Source organism: Psammomys obesus, unplaced genomic scaffold, assembly GCF_907164565.1.
Source record: "Psammomys obesus unplaced genomic scaffold, mPsaObe1.curated_primary_1811, whole genome shotgun sequence".
Lineage (NCBI taxonomy): Eukaryota > Metazoa > Chordata > Mammalia > Rodentia > Muridae > Psammomys > Psammomys obesus.
Genome location: NW_026596101.1, coordinates 927,807 through 949,377, shown reverse-complemented (window position 1 = coordinate 949,377; position 21,571 = coordinate 927,807). Strand labels below are relative to the sequence as shown.

Sequence of the window (21,571 nt, the reverse complement as noted above, 5' to 3'; positions counted from 1 at the left end):
TGAAGAATGCCAAAAATTGGTTGAAAATTTGAAACTGAAAAAAAAAAGTAACTTAGAAAATGGTTAAACAGGCTCAGCATGGTGGCAAATGCTTTGAATCCCAGCACTCAGGAAGCATAGGCAGGCCTATCTTTTTGAGTTCCAGGACAGTGTGATCTGTGTCATGAATTCCAGGTTAGCAGGGCAGCATAGTGAAATCTTGTCTCAAAACAAAAGAAAAAACACCAGAAAACGGGTAAACATAAAGCTCATCCTCTGGAAATGGCATTTTCCAAAAGAGAATGTGGGTTGGAGATGTGCCTCGGTTGGCACAGCACAGTGCCTGCCCAGCATACCTGGGCTCAATCCACAATGCTAGGAAAGGGGAGAGAAAGTGGATGAGGAGGGACTAGGTCTTGTGCTCTTAGTGAGAAATGAGCAAACTAAATTTCCCATTCTGATTTTGATTAAGTAGAAAAAGAGTCCGAATTACATCAGGAGAAAAAGTAGAAAAACATAGTGAAACCTTGTCTCAAAACAAAAGCAAAAACACCAGAAAATGGATAACTATAAAGCTCATCCTTTGGAAATAGCATTTTCAATGCTATGTAGAGTTCTTGCCTGGCACATTATTTTTCAAATTCCGGTTCCTGCTTTGTTTGTTTGTTGTTGTTTATAACATGTTTAAAGCCTTAGGATGAATCAACCCGAGCTTTGTACTGAAAGATGTGGTGCAGAGGAGTCTGTGCTGTTCTGTCTGGTTTTGTGGACAGATCATCAGTGAGAACATGAATCAGTATTGTCACCCTAAGAGGTTGTCAGGGCTTCAGACTCCAGGAACCATTCTCAGGATTCTCCTGTAGCCCTGGAGTGTAGCTCGGGCTGTACATTATAATGAGCTTTTCATCAACTGCAGTGAGTATCTGAGAGGCAGACACTACGTTAGATTTTAGGTAGAAAATGTGTCTGTGGTTATTCTTGTTCAAGTGGCACATTTTGTGTTCTTTATTGAAAACTCCCTTGATGAATGATACTTTATTTGGCAGCTCTTTTTTTTTGTTTGTGGAGAAGCCACTGTTGCTGACCACCGTTGGAGATAGTTCATTTCAGTTGGTGTGATTCTTCAGAAGCACCTCAGATTCCTCTCAGAACATTTAGTTCTGGGTTTGCATTTTAATCTTTGCGTTCTTAATTGTTATTTTTTTGGTCATATTCTTGAAGGCTTTGTGTTTGTTTGTATTTCCAGAAATCATGAAGCAATCCCTTTCCAAACTGGCAAAGAAATCTCATGATTCTCATGAAGTTGAAGAAAATGGCAGTATCTTTGTAAGGCTTCTTAAAGCATCAGGACTCACTCTTAAAACCGGAGAGAATCAAAATCAGCTAGGTAATATTCAAAATAAGTTTTTGAGTTCAGTTACAGTGCTCAGGACTATATCATGGATTACTAGACAGGGAGACTTCTGTCCTTAGAGAAGAGTGAGATTGCCTTTTAGAGAATGTGCTCATGATCAAAATCTTAATGTTCTAAGGCTTGGTAAATAGCACATTTTTAGAAAAATAATTTGTATACTACTAGTAGTCCTTTGTGACACACACATACATATGTTGTATGAGCATCCCTGCGTGTGCGCGTGCGTGTGTGTGTGTGTGTGTGTGTGAGTGTGTAGATACCCAGGAAGCAAGCAGATCTGTGTCAGAAGAAAATATGGCAAGCCATATAAGTCTGGAAACATGTTTCTAGGGCACAGATATGTTTCACTAAGTGTAAGATAGGTTACTTATAGAATACTTGGTGTCTAACATCTACTAGTTTGAGTCTTTTACATTAGATTTAGATGTTTTGGCTGAAAATATTCTTAGCAGGGATGGAGAGCTGGCTCAGTGGTTAAGACCATATACTGAGATGACTCAGTGGTTAAGAGTAGATTCTGGGGCTGGAGAGATGGCTCAGGTTAAGGGCACTGGCTCTTCTTCTAAAGGTCCTGAGTTCAATTTCCAGCAACCACATTGTGGCTCATAACCATCTATAATGAGATTTGGTGGCCTTTTCTGGTGTACAAGCCATACATCAGCAGAATATTGTAAAAATAATAACTAAATATTTAAAACAAAACTAAAAAAGAGTATATACTGTTCCTCTAGAGGAGCAGAGTTTGATTCCAGCAGCCACATCAGGTGTCTGTAACTCCAGCTCCTAGCCAGAGCCTCTGCACAGACTTTCACATAATTGAAAATAGTAAAAATGAATAAATAATAGAATTTTTTAAGAAGAAGGAAAGAAAATATTCTTTGTGGCATAAGGAAGCCTGTCTTTAAGGGAGGAGGCTGTAGTAGATGTTGAGCAGCTGTTCTTCCTTCCTGTTTCTTCCTAGGTGTGGATCAGATAATCTTCCAGAGGAAGCTCTTTCAGGCCTTGAGGAAACATCCTTCTTATCCTAAAGTATGTACTCTCTGTGGTGCTTCTGCCAGAAGTGCATGGGATGAGGACTGTAAGACTGGCACACCTCTGAGTGGCTGATAACAAACGGTCAGCCACAGAGCTTAACCTCTCCTGTCCTTGTTTAGGTAATAGAAGAGTTTGTTAACGGCCTGGAGTCCTACACCGAGGACTGTGACAATCTCAGAAACTGCCTGCTGTCTTGTGAGCGCCTGCAGGATGAGGAAGCCAGGTATGGAGAAGGGCTGCCTCCCGAAGTTCAGTCTGGCAGCAACCGGATTGGGCACAGGAAATGCAGTTTTCTTTGTTTTACAATTGCACTTTTGATCTATAACTCTTTTTGACTCAGAGTTTAAGTATAACCTTAAAAGTATTTAATTTGAGGCTAGACGGCAAAGAACTGGAATACTTTATGAAACATGTCTTACATGTACGGAAGAGATTTCACATCTCTGTGGCTCCCTTACTAAGCTGTCTTCCCATGTTCATATTTTTTTTTCTAGTAAGACTATACTTCTGTCTATGTATGTATGTATGTATGCATTTATTTTGAAGCAGGGTCTCATTATGGAGCCCTGCCTATGGACTTCCTATGTAAAACAGGCTACCCTCAAACTCATAGAGAGAGGTCTGCCTGCTATTTCCTCCTCTGAATGCAGGGACTAAAGGCCTCTTCTTTCAAGCCTAGCTTTGAGTATGATCTTGAAGGATTGTGTATTTAACCAATGTAATATAGGAAACATAGTCAAACAGTAAAACAAAGTGAACAAAATAGGAACCAAATGCCTCTCTGTTTTACAGCATGGGCACGTTTTACTCCAAGAGCCTCATCAAGCTACTTCTGGGGATTGACATTTTACAGGTGAGACCACACCACCTCCTGAGAACGTGATGGATGCGATTTGGGGTAATAGTAGAGCAGGGTTAGTGTGGTCGGCAACAGCTCTGTAGAGTACTTGGTGGGATTAGTCTGTAAGCCATGTCTGTGTTTGGATTGCTTTTAGGCTGCTTGCTCTTGCAGTCCTATTCATCTCCTAAGCATATGATTCTTGTTTGTTTGTTTTTTTAACATTTTAAATTGGTATGTATATGAGTGTGCTGGTGCCTGCAGAGGCCAGAGGCGTCAGGTCCCCTGGAGCTGGAGTCACAGTTTTCAACCACCAGATATGAATCCTGGAAACCAAACTGGGGTCCAGTACACATTCTTAACAGCTGAGCCATCTTGGTAGCCCTGATTGATTCCTCTCTCTTAGCTACACGCTGTGCATTCTGAGAATTGTGTAATTGCTGTGTGTTCTCATCGGCGCCATCACTTATGTAACTTGACTTTGCCTTTTATTTCGCTTAAAAAAAAAAATTGGTGTATGCGTGGCAGGAGTGGGGGTATTTGCTGTGAATATAGGTTGTAAAGATGCCTGATTAGGCCCGGGTGTTAGGACCCCAGATCTGAAGTTAAAGGTGGTTGCAAACTGCAGGACATGGGTTCTGAGAATCAAACCTGAGTCCTCTGGAAGAGCAGGAAGTACTCTTAACCACTGAGCCTTATCTCCAGCCCCCTCCTCTTTTTAATTTATTGAATCGCCAGGACATTGACATGTCTTAATGCTTCAAATTGAACAAAGCCATGTAGTGAACAGTATCTTTCCCACTCACCCTCCCTTTTCCTCTTCCTTATTTTCTTCTTCATGTACTTTATAATCTTATTTTTCTTTGGAAATCTTGACTATAATTTAGTTATCTCATCTCAAAGAGCTCCATTTTTATCTGAAAAGACCTCCTTTGAAAACATAATCTTTTCAAGTCTGCATTTCATGGACTAACAGTTACCATATTTAATTGTATTTTTAGTATCTGATTTTAATATTTCAAAAGGAAAATTATTGATGTCTTCATATTACAGCACTTCTATTCAAAATGTAGACAGTATCTGTGTGAACATTCTTTTTTTTTTTAAATTATTGAATACACCGAGATTTTTATTGTCGTTATTCACCAATCACACAGAAATGTAGCAACATTTAAACAATCCTCACATTATTGTATTTATTTATTTATTTATTTATTTATTTTAGAGATTTATTTATTACGTTTACAGTGTTCTGCCTGCATGTATGCCTGCAGGCCAGAAGAGGGCACCAGATCTCATTATAGATGGTTGTGAGCCACCATGTGGTTGCTGGGAATTGAACTCAGGGCCTTTGGAAGAGCAGACAGAACTCTTAACCACTGAGCCATCTCTCCAGCCCCTGTGTGAACATTCTTAGAGGGTATCAGTTATATTAAGATTTTTTTCTTAAGAGCTCTGGGGGGAGAAATTTATGAATAATTGTACATCTTCATTCATTAATTTATGTATGTATGTACGTACGTATGTATTTATTTTTGGTTTTTCAAGACAAGGTTTCTCTGTATAGCCTTGTTTATCCTGGACTTGCTTTGTAGACCAGGCTGGCCTGGAACTCACAGAGATCTGCCTCCCTGAGCGCTGGGATTATAGGCATATGCCACTGCACCCAGCGGGTACATCTTTTTTTAATGGTTGTTATTATAGATAATGAAATAAGCCATCTACTGATCAAATTATTCTGAGGTTTAACTAGTTTCAGAAAAATACACTGAGAACAGGTACATCCACAAATCTCAACTTCATGATTACCTCTTTGCTCATTCTGCTCCCTTTCCCCAGATGTGATTCACAGTACAATTTGTCCACTTTGTATTTGTCCTATCCTCTCAGGCAAAATCTGATGCTTAGGTGCAGTGCTGTCTTAATTAGAAGTATCTGTTATAAACAGTTCAGGACGCCTTCTTCTGGCTTCTTTCACATCATCATCCTGTATGGTGTCATCTCCATTAAACCTAGCTTTCTGAATTCTTCAGCATTACAGTATACCATGTAGCCACTGGCCTGATGCTGCCCTGGCAGGCCTGCTTGCTGTTTTGACCTGATAATTAATGTTTTTCTTTTGTATGCTTTGAGACCCTTGCCTGACTGTGCATGTCTTCTCTTTTAGCCTGCCATTATCAAAATGTTGTTTGAAAAAGTGCCACAGTTTCTTTTTGAAAAGTAAGTGGAATTGTTCTGAAACATTGAGTGTATACTGGTGCTTTTGGACTCTCTGGAAAGTTTCTTTTGAAATATATTATGGTCATGTTTAACATGCCAGGTTTCTGAGTGAGTGCTAACATTTCTTCTGTACTAAGATCATTGTTAAAATATATATCACACAAGTATGAATGTATGATGATTCTTCCTAGAAGGGTACATAATACTCTGGCAGTAGTAGCCATTTCCTAGGAGGGAGCATGTTGCAGTGTTTGCCTTTTATATTTGAAGTTTTGTATGTACTGCTCATATTTTAAAATTGCTGTGTCTGGCCTGGAGAGATGGCTCAGTGGTTAAGAGCATTGACTGCTCTTTCAGAGGACGCCCTCTTCTGCCCTCTAAGGGTACTGCATGCATGTGGTACTCATGCAGATAAAAGACCCATACACATAAAATAATAAATAAATATTAAGAAAAAACCTGTGTTAGAAAGAAAAAAGACCAACCTAGTTAAAAAGGACACAAACATAAAATGTTAAGTATAGGAACATCAAATATTTAAATCTCCAATTTCATTAGCAAAGGCAGAAATTTAAAATAAAAAATAGGGCCCTGTATGGTAGCACTTGCCTTTAATCCCAGCACTAGGAAGGCAGAAGCATGTGGATCTCTGAGTTTGAGGCCAGCCTGGTCTCAAACTTGCAGAGCAAGCTCCAGGACAGCCAGAGCTACACAGAGAAACCCTGCCTTGAAAAACCAAAATAAATAAATAAATAATAGATAAATAAAAATTTTAAATGCATTGAAAGCTGGGTGTGTAGCTCGGTTGGTAGAATCCTTGTCTACCTGAAGACCTGAGTTTGATTTCCATGACCACATGAATTTCAGCACTCCAACAATGAAGGCAGGAGGATCAGAAACTCAAAAAAGTCAGCCTCAGTTATATAGTAAGTTTGAGTCCAGTCCAAGACACTTAAGACCCTGCCTCCAAAAAGAAAGATAAAAGGATGAAATATTAAGTGTATTTTCCCTATATCCAAAGAGCCTTTGTTAAGTATAACAGTTACCAGCATATGTTCTAAATGAGCGTAAATTAATCATTGTGAGCAGTTAAGTTATATGTCTCAAAACCTTAGATTTATGTCTGTTTGCTAGACATGGTGGCCTATGCTTATAATCCCAGCACTTAGGAAGAGGAGGCAGGAAGATAAAGGATTTGGGATCATCCTCAGATACATATTGAGCTCCAGGCCAGTCTGGGCTATGATATGAGACCTTATCTCAAAGTAACAAAAACCAAACATTTTTTTTGTTTTGTTTTGTTTTTTCGAGACAGGTTTCTCTGTGTATCCCTGTCTGTCCTGGACTTGCTCTGTAGACCAGGCTGGCCTCAAACTTACAGAGATCAGCCTGCCTCTGCCTCTCTGAGTGCTGGGATCATAGGTGTGTGCCACTGCTATCAGCCTAACCAAACAATTTTTAATCCCAGCATTTGGTGGATCTATGTGTGTTCAAAGGTGGCTTGAGTGCATAATAAAACCACGTCCCAGCTTATGACCTTTCATTTTATTTTGCTTTTTTGTTTGTTTGAGACAGGCCAACTAGTCTACAACTTGCTATATGGTCAAGACTGATCTTGCCCTCACAATCCTCCTGTTCCTACCTCCCAAGTGTAGGCCTTAGTTTTGTTTTTTAACTCTTTTGTTTACATTTTTTTTATCTTTTTCTCCCTGCTCCAACCCAATCCCTTCCAACACCCCAACACCATGTAGGAGAGAGAAAGGGTTAGTGAGAGAGGGGTCGCAGTTCTCTTAGCTGCTTCCTGCTGGTTAGGGTCATCCGGTTCCTTGGAGCCAATCCAATCTTCATCTCAGGGGATCTCCAACTTCTTGTCTCACAACAGCAGCCAGGAACAGTTCTTTCCTGTTCTGTCTTGGCCCTGGCATTTATTCTCTCTCCAGAGTCCTCAGATTTAAATGATCTGCAGCTGTCAAAGAATTCCTCTTAGAGCCTGCACAAAGCGAATAGTCTGCTGCTATAGACAATCTGAGTCAGTCCCACATCCCACACCTGGGACCAAAACAAAAACGTGTTTATATCCACAATACCCAAGTGCTGAGATTACAAGTGTGTGCCATCTTGTCTGGTGGATTTATTAACTTTATTTCTTTTGGTTTTTCGAGACAGGGTTTCACTGTTTAGCCCCAGCTATCCTGGAACTCCCATTGTAGACCAGGCTAGCCTCGAACTTAAAAGATCCACATGCCTCTGCCTTTCTAGTGCTGGGATTAAAGGCATGCACCACCCATCACCCAGCAAAACAGCTTTATTGAACTATGTATGACAACATATACCTGTATGAGAGGCAGAGGTGGACAGATCTCTTGAATTCAAGGCCAGCCTGGTCTACATAGCAAGTTCTAGGCCAGCCAGGGCTGTATAATAACACCCTGTCTCAAACAAAAGTAAACAAAAAAAGTCACTCATGAGACTGGGTAAATGAGTCAGTCAATAATGTCCTTATCGGAATGTGAAGACCTGAATTTGACCCCTAAAAACACATTAAAAAAAACTAGATATGACAATGTGCAACTGTCATCGGAGCACTGGCAGTGTAGAGACAGAAAGGTCCTCAGGGCTTGCTGGGATTCAGCTTTGCTGAATTGGTGAGCCCCAGGTTCCTTGAGAGAGACTCTTGCCCAAAAAATTTGGTATCAAGTAGCATAGGAAGACACCTGCTGTTGACCTCTGGCCTCCATGTATACAGGTGTCCACATACATGTGTTTACATGGACACATACACATTGTTTGTTTTTGGTTTTTTGAGGCAGGGTCTCTCTGTAGCCCTGGCTGTCCTGGAACCACTTTGTAGCCCAGGCTGGCCTCAGACTCACAGAGAGCCATCTGCCTCTGCCTCCCAAGTTTTGGGATTAAAGGCGTGCACCACTACTAACTAGCTAAATTATTTTTGTTCTATTTTGTGTGTATGGTTGTTTTTGCCTTCATATATGCATGTACACTATGTAAGTGCCTGGTGCCTAAGGAGGCCAGAAGAGGCCCTCCTTCTGTCCTCAGAAGCTGGACTTGTAGTTGGTTGTAAGCCTTTATATGGATGCTTGGAATCAAACCCAGGCCCTATAGGAAGATTGACAAATGCTCTTAACCACTGAGCCATACACTCCAACCTGTCACATTATTTTTAAGAGATATGTATCATCCTTTTTTTCCCTTCTCTGTAGCTATAACCACTATTTTAGTCTTTTTTTTTTTCCTCATGACAAAGCACTATGACCAAGGCAACTTATAGGAGAGTTTATTTGTGGCTTACAGTTTCAGAGATAGTGATGAGGCCCTAACCATCATGCAGGCAGCCTGGCAGCTGGTAGGCAGGAGAAGTAGCCGAGAGCTTACATCCTTATTTGAAAGTTGGAGACAGGAGAACTAACTGGGAATGGTAGAGACTCTTGGAACCTCAAAGACCACCCTCAATGGTACCTCCCCCAACAATCCTTCCTAGACAGTTCTTCCAACTGGGGACCAAGCTTTCATATACATGCACCTATGGCGGCCATTATCATTCAAACCTCCACAGCACTGTTAACAGTATTTTCTTCTAGTCGTCTTTTTTATCATATATGCACATGTCTGGGTAATTTAGTCATTTATTTTGTGTGTTTGGTTATTTTTCCTCCATGTATGTCTGTGAACCACTGTAAGACCTGGGGTCTCACAGCTCAGGAGTTTAAGATCATGCCTTTCCCAGAAACTCCCCCAGACCAAGACTCGTTGCAAAAGCAAGAGGTTTATTAACCATTGCACAATGGGGTCACCCCTGCCGGTCAGCAAAGAGTGGCACCCGGAGACAAAGGCCTTTAGGTTTTTAAAAGAAAAATTGCGGGAGATTTGAAGTTGCAGTCTTGGCAATTTAGGATTGAATGAGGAAGCTATAAAGTAAGATAATTGGTTAGTCTTAGGTGCTCAAGCTTGGCCAGTTCTGCCAAGTGTGGATGCAGCTGCAATTGAAGGTGGGGGTGGTTAGCTCATCCTTGAAGATTAGGGGCTGCGGACTTTTGGCTGCAGGTCAAAAGCTACTCAGAACAAGTCTGGGTTCATTGCTAAGAAATGCTATCTCAAAGACAAGGGTCTGGTCCTTTTTTTTGCTGAGTGAAGGTCATTGCTTGCTTGCCTTTTTTTATATCTGTCCTCACAGATAGGGTCACATTCCTCCATTCTCTGGAAAAGTACTAAGAGGCTTTAGCTTAACCTGAACCTAAAACTCAAAGCTATAGGCTTTAGAAGACATACAGGTTACAAAGTTAGTCTAACCCTTTCACCACATGCATGCCTGCTATCTGCAGAGGCCAGAAGAGGGTGCCAGATCCTCTGGGACTGTAGTTACATATGGTTGTGAGCCACCTGTGGATTGCTAGGAACTGAATCTGGATCATGGTAGAGTGGCCAGTGCTCCTTACTGCCAAGCTGTTTTTCCAGCGCCTCTGTTGGTTTTAATAGGCACATTTGTGTTTCCCACTGTGCCCCATAACTAGTAACTGTATAGTAGTGTTGACTGACTGGCTGAAGTATTCTGTACAGTATGTAAGTTTTCTGGTGCATGGTCAGGAATTGGTGATAGAGCTTAGTAGTGGAGTACCTGCTCAGCATGTGAGTCCCTAGAACCAAACAAAGAAAAAAAAATTCATAGGGAGAGGAACACAGGGAGGGGGAAAGATAAACAACTAAATCTCTTCTCATTCTGACATTTCAGGGAGAGCAGTGATGGAATCAACATGTCCCGACTCATTATCAATCAGCTAAAATGGCTGGATAGAATTGTGGATAGCAAGGTAGGTTTGGGGGCCTTATCAATTTAAAAGTTTCTTACAGCTGGGCAGAGTAATGCATGCCTGCAGTCCCAGAACTCAGGAGGCAGAGGCAGAGACAGGCTGATCTCTGTGAGTTTGAGGACAGCCTGGTATCCATAGTGAGTTCCAGGGTAGCCAGGAATACATACCGAGACCCTGTCTTGAAAACAAACAAACAAACAAACAAACAAACAGAAAGTTTTTAGTCAGTGATGGTGGTATATACCAATAATCTGAGCATTTGGAGGGCAGAGGCAGGAAGGTGGGAGTCAGTTTGAGTGAGCCTGGCTACATAGTGAGACCCTGGTACGTACACACACACACACACACACACACACACACACACACACACACGGAACAAGTTTTTGTATGATTGACCAGACCTTTTCAATTTTTAAGACTTTTTCTTTTTAAATGAAAAATTAATTTTCTTATCAATATGTTACCTTTATCCAACTTTTGTAATTTGAAACTCTTGAGTATTTCACTCTTTGAAAATCTACTTGAAGCTTAGCCTGCATGAAGTGGTGTCCATCCATAATCCCAGCACTTGGGGAGTGAGGAGGGAAGATGTAAAGCCTGAAGCCAGAGAAGGGCCCTATAGAGGCCCTTTTCTGATTTGTAAAAGGCCTGTTGAGTCGGCTCAGTGGGTACAGTGCTTGCTGTGCAAGCCTGAAGACCTGGTCAAGAGCCAAAGCAAAGAGCTGGCTCTACAAAGCTGTCCAGCAGACACACGCCCATAGGCACAGCATGCATGCTTTACTAAAATTTTTCAGAAGACAGAAACTTCCTCAATTTTGAAAATTAAGTATAGTTTATGTTAATTGAAGGCTAGAGCATTGGTTCTCAACCTGTGGGTCCTGACCCCTTTGGGAGTTGAATGACCCTTTCATAGAGATTGCCTAATACCATCTTCCAGAAATATCAGATATTTATATTACAGATCATAACAGTAGAAAATCCCAGCTATCAAATAGCAATGAAAATGATTTATGGCTGGGGGCACCACAACAAGAGGGACTGTGGTAAAGGGTGGCATCATCTGGAAGGTCGAGAGCCGCTGGGCTGGAAAGATGGCTGGGAGGCCATGAGCATGTGTTGCTCTCGTAGGAGACCTGGGTTCAGTTCCCAGCACCCACATGATGGTTCACAACCATCCGTAAATTCCAGAGGATCCAGCAGGTACATAGGTGATGTGATGTGTGTGTGTGTGTTTATGTTTGTGTGTATCCGAAACATTCGTACCACGCAAAGTGTAAAATGAATAAAACTTTTTAAACATTGATAAGAGAGCTGGGTATGGTGGTACATGATTTTAATCCCAGCACTTGAGAGGCAGAGGCAGGCAGATCTCCGAGTTTGAGGCCACCCTGGTCTCCAGAGCGAGCTCCAGGAAAGACAGGGCTGCACAGAGAAACCCTGTCTCAGAAACAAACCAACAAGCAAACAAACCCAACAAAAACAAAACAAAAAGGCAGGGGATCTTTATCTGTGTTTCAGAGTCTTAAGATTATTTTTTATTTCTGAAATGTGATAAGTTCCCAAGCATCTTATTTCACTACAGCTGCTTTAATTTGATCACATATTGAAGATAATTTAGGTAGTTTTTACATGTATGTGATTTATGGAAATGCCTGGTAAAGTTGAACACAGTAGAAGTCCAAGATTTGCTTTGTGCTGATTACTGGGAAAGAAATTGAATATGTTATACCTCATTGAATTTTAATAATACAAGGAACGTGTATTTCTTGTTATGATGACAAGAAAGCTGTTTGAAGGGTGGATTAGCCAAGACCCTGTGTTAGTGGTGGACAGTCCTCTTGAGCCACTGCCTGCGGTCTTCCTCCAGACGCCTTTTTTATTTGTTTCGGCATTTTTGTTATTTTGGTTTTTTGTTTTGTTTTGTTCTTACAGGGTCTCATTATCTAGCCCTGGACGGCCTGGAACTTGCTGTGTAGATCAGGGTGGCCTAGGACTTTGATCCTCCTGCCTCTGCCTTTCAAGTGCTCAGATTGTGAGTGGGAACTACCATGCCCATCTTCTTTTCAGAGGTTCTTAAAATCATTCTTCTAGTTTTTGACTGATACTCCAGACTACATCTTTATTTAGAAAAACAGGGATTTTAGAGTCTCATCTGGGCTGGAATTAGGAGTGTATATTTAACTTGAATATATTCTATGTGCTAGGTCATGTGAATTTAGAGGGGAGGGATTTGCCTTTTTTATGGTATGTGTTCATAGCAGGTGAGTGTGTGCGTGTGTGTGCGCATGCACGTGCAGATGTATGGAGATCAGAGAACAACCTTGGATGTTATACCTCATGCATCATCCACTTTTTAAAATATAGTCTGGTTGGCCAGTGCACCCCAGAGGTCTCCCTGCCCCAGCTTCCCCAGAACTGGGATTACAAGCATTTGCCATTGTGCCTAGCTTCTTTTACCTTGGTTCTGGGAATTGAACTCGGGTCCTCATACTTACAGAAAGCACTTTATCATTGAGTGTATTCTCTCCCCAGCTCCATTTGCCTCTTGATTTAAATTCTGAGCTTGAGTCTATCATGGTCATGTTGTGTACATGATAATTTCCGTCTGTAATGTGCTACACTTCTAATAATGTTCTTCCTGCAGGACCTCACGACTCAGATGCTGCAGTTGATCAGTGTTGCTCCAGTGAACTTACAGCATGACTTCATCACCAGCCTTCCTGAGATCCTCGGGGATTCCCAGCATGCTACCGTGGGGAAAGAACTCAGGTGGTTAGACACTGTGGCACTGTCTCTTGGAGCCTCCCCTATCGAACTGTTCATTGCAAGAGCTAACTTTAAGGCTAACATGGTAGCTCTGGCTAGGGGTGCTTGCCTAACATCTCAGGTGATGGATGCTCGATCCTGGAGCTCACATAGGAGAAGATAACTGACTAGTACAAGTTTTTCTCTGACTTCCATATAAGCACTGTGGCACACATTGGTATGTATACACATACCCACAAACTCACACACATGCACGCACGCGCACATTTTGGACATAAAGGCTGGATCACGGGTGTTTTAGTTCATCTTCAGTTGTGTAGCAAATTCAAAGCCAGTCTGGGAAACATGAGATGCAAAACCACATACAAAAAGTGATTGGATATATAACTCAGTCGATAGAGTGCTTGCCTGATGTGTACAAAATATGTTAATTCGCTAATACTACATAAACCAGGTGTGTGGGAGAAGGTGGAGGCAGGAGGACCAGAGATTCAAGGTCATTCTTGGCTACATTGTGAGTTTGAGGCCAGCCTGGGATACACTAAGTCCTGCCTCAAAAATATAGAAATTATCTGGGCAGTGGTGGTGCATGCCTTTAATCCCAGCACTCGGGGAGGCAGAGGCAGGCAGATCCTTGTGAGTTCGAGGCCAGCCTGGTCTATACAGTGAGTTCCAGGATAGCAGAGTATGGGACTTGACTTGGTTTTCTAGTAGGGGCATATATTTGTGTAGGGTTCCATTTGCTTGCTCCCTCCTCTTTTTAAAAGTCACTTTGTTGTTGCTGCTGTTTAGATACATTTATTATATTATTTGGTGTTTGATTGCATGTACACCTGCTCTCCAGAAGAGGGCACCAGATCTCATTATAAATGGTTGTGAGCCACCACGCAGTTGCTAGGAATTAAACTCAGGAACTTTGGAAGAGCAGCCTCTGCTTTTAATTTCTGAGACATCTGTCCAGGCCTCTCTCTCCTCTTCTTAAGATGGGGTCTCATGTAGTCAAGGTTGGCTTCAAGTTTGCTCTGTTGCTAAGTATGACATTGAACTTCTGATCTTCTTGCTTCTTCCTCAAGTCCTAGATCTGGAATCACAGGTATGTGCCATTATGTTTTCCTTCCACATATTTTCTTTCATTTTTGTTTATTTTGTGTATGTGGCTGGGGTTGATGCGCACAGATACCTCTGTGTGGAGGTCAAAGAACAACTTTCTGGAGTTTGTTCTTTTCTTCCACATTTTACATTCCCAGAATCAATCTCAGATCTTCAGTCTTAACAGGAAATGCCCTTATCTGCTGAACTATCTCACTGGTTCCTTATATGTTCATATAACATATTTTCACCTGTTATGAAAATATGGTTTAGGATTAGGCTAGAGAGAATATGAATGCAGCTTCTTTGTTTCATTTCCTCCAAGGGTTTCTTAGGCTTGTCCTCACACCAAAACCCTTCGTGGAGCTTTTAAATATCTACATGCTCGGACACCTAGTGATCTATTACAGTGCACACCCAAGAATAGGACCTATTGCTGATCCATTGCTAGCTGCACTCATGCCTCCACCTCCTGAGTGTTGGAATTAAAGGCATGCACCAGAATGCAGTCATTTAGTAGGAACTAGTACAGCTGGTTTTCTTATTCGTGGGTTTCATTCTCAAGGTCAAGCAACGATAGATAAAAAAATTTCCCCAAAAAGAAAAATTGCACGTGTACTGACATACAGACTTTCTGATTATTCCCCAGACAATAGAGCGTGACAGCTATTTACACAGCTTTTACGTTTCAACAGGTATTGTAAGTATCCTAGAAGTAATCGCCAGTATGTGGCAAGAACAGGCCACGTGCTAATAACTGCACCATTTCACAGAAGGGATTGAGCAGCCTAGGATTTGGGTGCCATGGGAGGCCTAGCTGCCAGTCTGCAGGTCCTGAGGGACACTGTATAGCCTGTATAGAAAACCCACTCTCGTGGTTTTCTGCCCAGTTCTGTTCAAACCATTACCCAGCTTCTCCTTCTTTGTTCCCAACAGTCAGCTCCTGATGCAGAATACTTCGCTGACTGTTCCAATTTTAGATGTCTTTTCCAGTCTTCAACTTGACCCAAAGTTCCTGTCTGAGGTAGGGAAGATCCTGCTTCACAGAAATAGGAAGAAATCATGTATAGTGAAAGAAAATAGCTCTTTGAAACTATGCACACAAACATTAAAATATCACACTCTACACTTGCGTGCACACACACACACACACACTTATCATTACTTAAGGATCAAAAACCAGGGCCTTATAAATACTATAACACTAAGCCAAAAACAGTCTCTTTACTTTTTTTTAATTCACATTATCTGACCATGTAGCCCTGACTGTTTATCAAACACTAGATCTTCCTGCCTTAGCCTCCCCAGCGCTGGGTTAACACATGTGTGTCCCCAGGCCTGGCTTAAGCAGTGCAATTTGGTTGGGTTTTGTTTTACTTTTTACTGTGCTGGTGAAACCCAGGGTCCCACAAATGCTAGGCAGACATTTCATCACTGAGTCACACTCCCAACTCTTAAGGGGTTAGCCTGTGTATGTGTGTATATGCACGCATGTATGTATGTGTGTGTGCATGTGGAACCCAGAGACAGAGTCTCTCACTGCATGGAGCTTACTAGCAAGCTCAGTAGATCTGCTTGTCTCCAAAGCACCCATGCTGGGATTATAAGCACTTCTAGCTGTGCCTGGCTATTTTTGCATGAGTTTTAGGGATCAAACTCAGGTTTCATGCAGAGGCTGGGAATATGGCTTAGTTGATAAAGTGCTTGCCTAGGATATACAAAGCTGTGACACCCAGCGCCGTATAAACTTGGTGTCATGGTGTACACATAAATAGGAGAAGAGTAGTCTGGAGGAACAGAAGTTCAAGGTCATCCTAAGCTATATAGTGAGCTCAAGGCTAACCAGACACGCTAAAACCCTCATGGAAAACAAGAACAACATGTTTTTACTTCTTTTGTAACTTTTTAGATATAAGTGTTCTGGAATTTAGCCGGGTTTTATTTGGCAGTTTCCTCATCTGGCTTTAATTCCCTTCTAAGTAACACAGAAGAATTATTCCAGAAGAGAGTTAGCTTGTCGTCATTCTTTCTGTCTGAGTAGCATCCAAAGACAAACCCTCTAGGAACAAGTCCATAAACCTGGTGGTCATTAACAATTCAACCGGGGTCAGTGGTGAGGGCAGCAGCGGGGAGCCCTCCTATTGTCAGCTGTGAACTCAGGCTCTGAAATGTTAAGACTATGTTATCACTTGTCTATGTTAGAAAAATCTTTGACATTTATAGTTGTGAAAGTTTATAATTTGGAGAAGAAAAATGTCTTTCTTCCTAAACTACAAGTAGGAAAATGAAATGAGAAATGAATTTCCTAATGGGTCTACATTGAGTTAGAGTATGAAGGGTTTTGTGCTTCTGATATTTAGATCCGAAAGGTGGTGATGGGCAAGCTGTCATCCGTCCGTCTAGAGGATTTACCCGTGATAGTAAAGTTCATTCTTCATTCTGTAACAGACACCACTTCGCTGGAGGTATGCTACTATTTCTTACCAAGCCTACTTATTAAAATACATGAGAAAATTATTTAAATTTAAGTAGAGCAATGTGCTGGTTTCTGACCCTAGACTGATAATGCTGATTACTCCAGATAGCTGTTGGTGGAGAACACAGCTCAGTCTGGTTGATTACTCAGCATAAGCTGCTACAGGCTAGCATTGGCTGTTTCTGTGTAGACAATGCCTACATACTTGAACGGTTCTCATCCAGTCTACTGGCATGCCTCGTGTTACAGGTCAAGTGTTTTCCTCAGTATTTTGGGTTGTTAAGGTTCCAGTGAGAGAGCGGCCTATGCCTGTCCACTAAGAGTGAACAGAATACATGGCTAAACTGACTTTCCGTAGGTGATCTCTGAGCTTCGGGAGAAGTTGAATGTGCAGCACTTCATTTTGCCGTCACAAGTTCAGGCTTCCCAAAGCAAGCTGAAAAATAAAGGATCAGCAAGGTATGGAATCATTTGCAATTGCCATTCTTTTTCCTTGCATAACCATATTTCTCACCTTTATCCTGAAGCCAGGTAGTTATTAGATCATAATAAAGCACAAATACTGGTAGCAAGGCTATATTCACACACAGCACAACAGGGATTTAAAATTGTGTGTGTGTGCTTTCCTAGCCATTCAAATCCACATAGTCTACAGTGCATGTTTTTCAGTATTTTACAGGTGAGGTTGGGACTTGCTCCAGAACTTATAGTTAATAATCAAAAACTCAGGCACTGGAAAGATGGTTTGGTGGTTAAGAACACCGGTTGCTCTTGTAGAGGATCTGAGTTCAATTCCCAGCATACACATGGTGGCTTTACAGCCATCTGTAGCTCCAATTCCATGGGCTCTAAGGAACTGCAGGGGCACTGTGTCCACACATGGTACACAGGCATACATTCAAACAAAACACCCATACACATACAATAATTATTTTTAAGAAATAAAAAGTTAGGAACTCAGATCTTATAAGATCTTCTCTGGTAAGTAGAAGAAATAATGTTTCCTGCTTTGCTGTTTGTAGCTCTTCAAGAAATCAAGAAAACAGCGATAAGGACTGTGTTGTTCTTGTCTTTGACGTAATAAAGTCAGCCATTAGATACGAGAAAACTATTTCAGAAGCCTGGATTAAGGTGAGTAAGATCCTTGTAACTTTGAGCTTCAAGGTGGTCCAAGAGTGTCAGTCAGGGACAGATGTGTGAGGTGAGATGAAATAAAAGTCTTAAAATTGTCATTCAAGTATAACTGATAATGCTGGGCAGGTGAGCAGGACATGTGGAATGAAGCATGTGTAGCATGCTCTACTGATAGGTTATAATGTGTGGCCCTTGATTTTCTAGGCGATTGAACGCATTGAGTCAGTGGCTGAACATAAGGTAATGGTCTTGTGCTTTGAACTTAAATTGCGTTGGCTATTGTACTGTCCTCCATTTTGTCTTCCCTGCAGTTACCCTTCTATAGCTGCTCTGACAATGCCGGGTGTGTGGACAAGACAACTCAGGAGCAGTGGCTTTGCCTGTGGTGTGCTCTTACCTGTTAATTCTGGAAATGAACTTAGCCTACAGTGTTCAGTAAGGAATAGGAGGCTGTTCCACTCACATGAAATTATAGTCATAGAAGCAGTACCTTACCAGGGCCATGAGTTCGGGCTGGTGTTACAGTTATTTTTATTAATTATGCTTGTTTCTCTTAACATGGCTATCATATAAATAATTGAGAGTCTTTATATTTGTTTATAATATGCTTCACAGCACCAAACTGAGCAGTTATTACTCTACTCTTAACCCTCTTCAGTAATCAGGTTTCCTCCCAGTGTACATCCCAGGATACTTGCACATTGTAGCTTTCCTGCTGAGCTCTCTCTCCTGGTGTCTCCTGACTTCTCCCCATGGCTGAATCCCCATGGCTGAATTCCCTCCTTCCTCTCTAACTCCTTCTCCTCTGGATGGCAAGAAGTCCAGTCCTAGTCTGTCCCCTGCTCAGGGATTAGCTGTAAACTGCTTTATTGGGGAACAGAGTTTATACATTGAGACAAGCTTTGCAACCAGATATGGGGATGTGGAAATCAGCATTTGAATTATACAATAATCTTACACCTATGCATTCCCCTTTTACTAGCTTTCCTCCTGCGAGGAAGAGTTGTCAAGACAAGGACATTTTCTGTTTGATTTTACTTTGCCCATGTAGTTCTGGCCTCAATAGGTTAGTTTTTCCACTGTAAGGCAGGTGGAAATGGTACTGGATCTATCTCCCCTTCCTTATGTTTTTGTCTCTCTGTCTCTCTCTGTGTCTGTGTCTCTGTCTCTGTCTCTGTGTGTGTGTGTGTGTATGTGTGTGTGTGTGTGTGTGTGTGTGTTTGTGACATCTGCAATCCAAGGCGGCTTAGAACTCACTGTTAAACTCAGGATAATTCTCTTGCCTCAGTTTCTATGTGCTGGGATCACAAACAGGAGCCACCGTGTCTAACTTGTTTATCTTTTAGTCCTAGAGACTTCTGTGAAGAAGCTGGCTGGCTGTGCCTGCTTACACTATTTGTCATGTGGGATTTTGTTAGTTGAGAGTCCAGCTATTAGATGACAGTCTCAAAAGTTTCTATGAAACAGAATAAATGATAAAAATAAGTTTTATTGATACAGAGACCCATCTAACTGCCTTCAACTCACTGTAGCTGAAGTTAACCTTGAACTCCTGATCCTCTTCCCTCTACTCCCATGTGCTAGGATGACAGACATTTGCCACTACGAGTACCTTGAAAATGATCTTGGTGAGACAGCAGATAATCCAGGTTTTTTGATTTGTTTTTGTTTTTACACAAAAAGTAAATTCACAGCTTTTGCCATTTTTTACAGACTTGCAACCATGAGCATGGTTTAAACACACGTTTGTATTCTTTTGACAGTTTTTTTGTTTTGTTTCGTTTTGTTTTTGTTCTCTGAGACTGAGTTTCTCTGTGTAACAGGCCTGACTGTCCTGGAACTCGCTTTGTAGACCAGGCTGGTCTCAAACTCATGGAGATCCCCTTGCCTCCACCTCCCCAGTGCTGGGATTAAAGGCATAGTGCATTGGGTCTCTTTGGAGATCGGGATACAGGTGGTGAGAAACCCTGTCTCAAAAAAAATAAATAAATAAATAAAATAAAAAATAAAAAGGGTTAGCTTATACTGGATTTTTGTGGCTTTGTTATATTTTAAAAACAATTATCATAATTTATTTAACCTTTTATTAAAAAACATTTATAGTCTTTGTAACTTTTCATAAAGCAATTTTCCTAATTATGAAAATATATAGTTGTCAAGTGATTTCATCTATTTTTTTAAACAAAGGTAAAGATATTCAAAATTCGACTTTAATATAACCTTTCTCAATTCTCAGTTCTGATATATTTTAGGAAATACCAATGGATAGTAGTTGTTGCCCTTTATTTCTCTGGGTTCTGTAATGGTGTGTGAGTTCCATGGGTGCAGAGTGAGCAAGTGTGTGCCACTGTTGTGTTTCAGTAGAAAACGGCTGAGCTCTGGTGTGTCTGCTCCCTGACAGGCTTTAGACGTGGCGATGCTACTCATCTTCTACAGCACCAGCACACAGACAAAGAAGACCACTGAAAAGGTGCTGAGAAACAAGATTCAGTCAGGCTGCATTCAAGAGCAGCTCCTTGACAGCACCTTCTCTACACATTACTTGGTAAGTGTGGGATACAGCACGTGGTAGGAGATAGGAGATACAGGTGGAAAGATGGCTGAGAAGATGGTGTTTTACCATTCTCTGCAGCATGTGGAAATCAAGAAACACCTTTGCCTCGTATTGATCTTTGATAGGAGCTCAGCATGTTTCAGAGCTGTAGAGCAAGTGCTCTGTTGGACTGAGACGATGATATCAGTGAGCCAACCTAAGATGGACTTTGACCCTTCCAGGAGGACGTTAACAAAGTTAGTCCATCTTGAACTTTTCTGACTTAAATTCCAAGTCCTTTTGTCTTTTGGATTTTTATAAAAATATTTATTTTTATTTTTACAAACGTGTTTTTGTCCCTGTGTATATGCCACATGTGTGCAGGTGCTCTTGGAGGCCAGAAGAGGGCATTGTATCCTCTGGAACTGGAGTTACAGGTAGTTGTGGGTTAGCTGATGTAGGTGCTGAGAACCCAACTTGGGCTGTTTGAAGAACAGCAAGCACTCCTAACTGTTGAGCCACCTTTCTTGCCCCAGTATAATTTTTTAAATATGTTTTGATTTTTGTTTCTTAGCGAGAGCCTCACTATGTAGTCTCGGCTGGCCTGAAACTTGGTATGTAGATCAGGTTGGTCTTGAACTCACTCACATCCACTTGCTTCTGCCTCCCTAGTGCACTGCTGCACCTGGGTATTTGTTTTTTGACAATATCAGTAAAGAAGATGGAATTACTAATGTTGTTTACTTTGTGTCCCTTAATATCTGTCTATATTGGTTTTTTGTTTTGTTTTTCGAGACAGGGTTTCTCTGTGTAACAGTCTCTGGCTGTCTTGGACTCACTCTGTAGACCAGGCTTTTTTCAAACTCATAAAGATCCTCGTGCCTCTGCCTCCCAAGTGCTTCAACTAAAGGTGTGTGCCACTCTACCCTGCCATGTGTTGCATGATTGCTAGGACCTGGTCACTTTTCTTTTTATAACAGTTATTCAAACAATTTAGTTTGGGAGCCTGGAGAGGTAGCTCAATTGGTAAAGTACTTGCCGCACAATCATGAAGATCTGAACTTCCTTCCCAGTGCCTTCAACAAAACAGAGCATGGTGACACACGTTTGTAATCACAGTCCTGGGGAATGGGAATAGGCAGGTTCCTGGGGTTCACTAATCAACCAGTCTAGCATTTGTTGAACCCCAGGTCCCAGTGAGGGCCCCTGTCTTAGAAAAAGAAAGAAAGAAAGAAAGAAAGAAAGAAAGAAAGAAAGAAAGAAA

General features: G+C 41.5%; 1 protein-coding gene across 4 annotated transcripts in view; it reads left to right on the top strand.

The window, feature by feature from the left end:
• The window catches only part of Fancd2 (FA complementation group D2), a 65,175-nt gene that overhangs the window by 3,055 nt on the left and 40,549 nt on the right, over positions 1 to 21,571 (top strand). For all 4 annotated transcript variants that reach the window (XM_055628541.1, XM_055628540.1, XM_055628539.1 and 1 more), the window contains exons 2-14: positions 1,226 to 1,366; positions 2,355 to 2,422; positions 2,548 to 2,651; positions 3,221 to 3,281; positions 5,434 to 5,486; positions 10,231 to 10,309; positions 12,954 to 13,078; positions 15,101 to 15,188; positions 16,525 to 16,629; positions 16,999 to 17,099; positions 17,663 to 17,771; positions 17,979 to 18,014; positions 20,176 to 20,319. In XM_055628541.1, the coding sequence (XP_055484516.1) occupies positions 1,226 to 1,366; positions 2,355 to 2,422; positions 2,548 to 2,651; positions 3,221 to 3,281; positions 5,434 to 5,486; positions 10,231 to 10,309; positions 12,954 to 13,078; positions 15,101 to 15,188; positions 16,525 to 16,629; positions 16,999 to 17,099; positions 17,663 to 17,771; positions 17,979 to 18,014; positions 20,176 to 20,319 (1,214 nt within the window). The remainder of the gene's footprint in view (positions 1 to 1,225; positions 1,367 to 2,354; positions 2,423 to 2,547; positions 2,652 to 3,220; positions 3,282 to 5,433; positions 5,487 to 10,230; positions 10,310 to 12,953; positions 13,079 to 15,100; positions 15,189 to 16,524; positions 16,630 to 16,998; positions 17,100 to 17,662; positions 17,772 to 17,978; positions 18,015 to 20,175; positions 20,320 to 21,571) is intronic.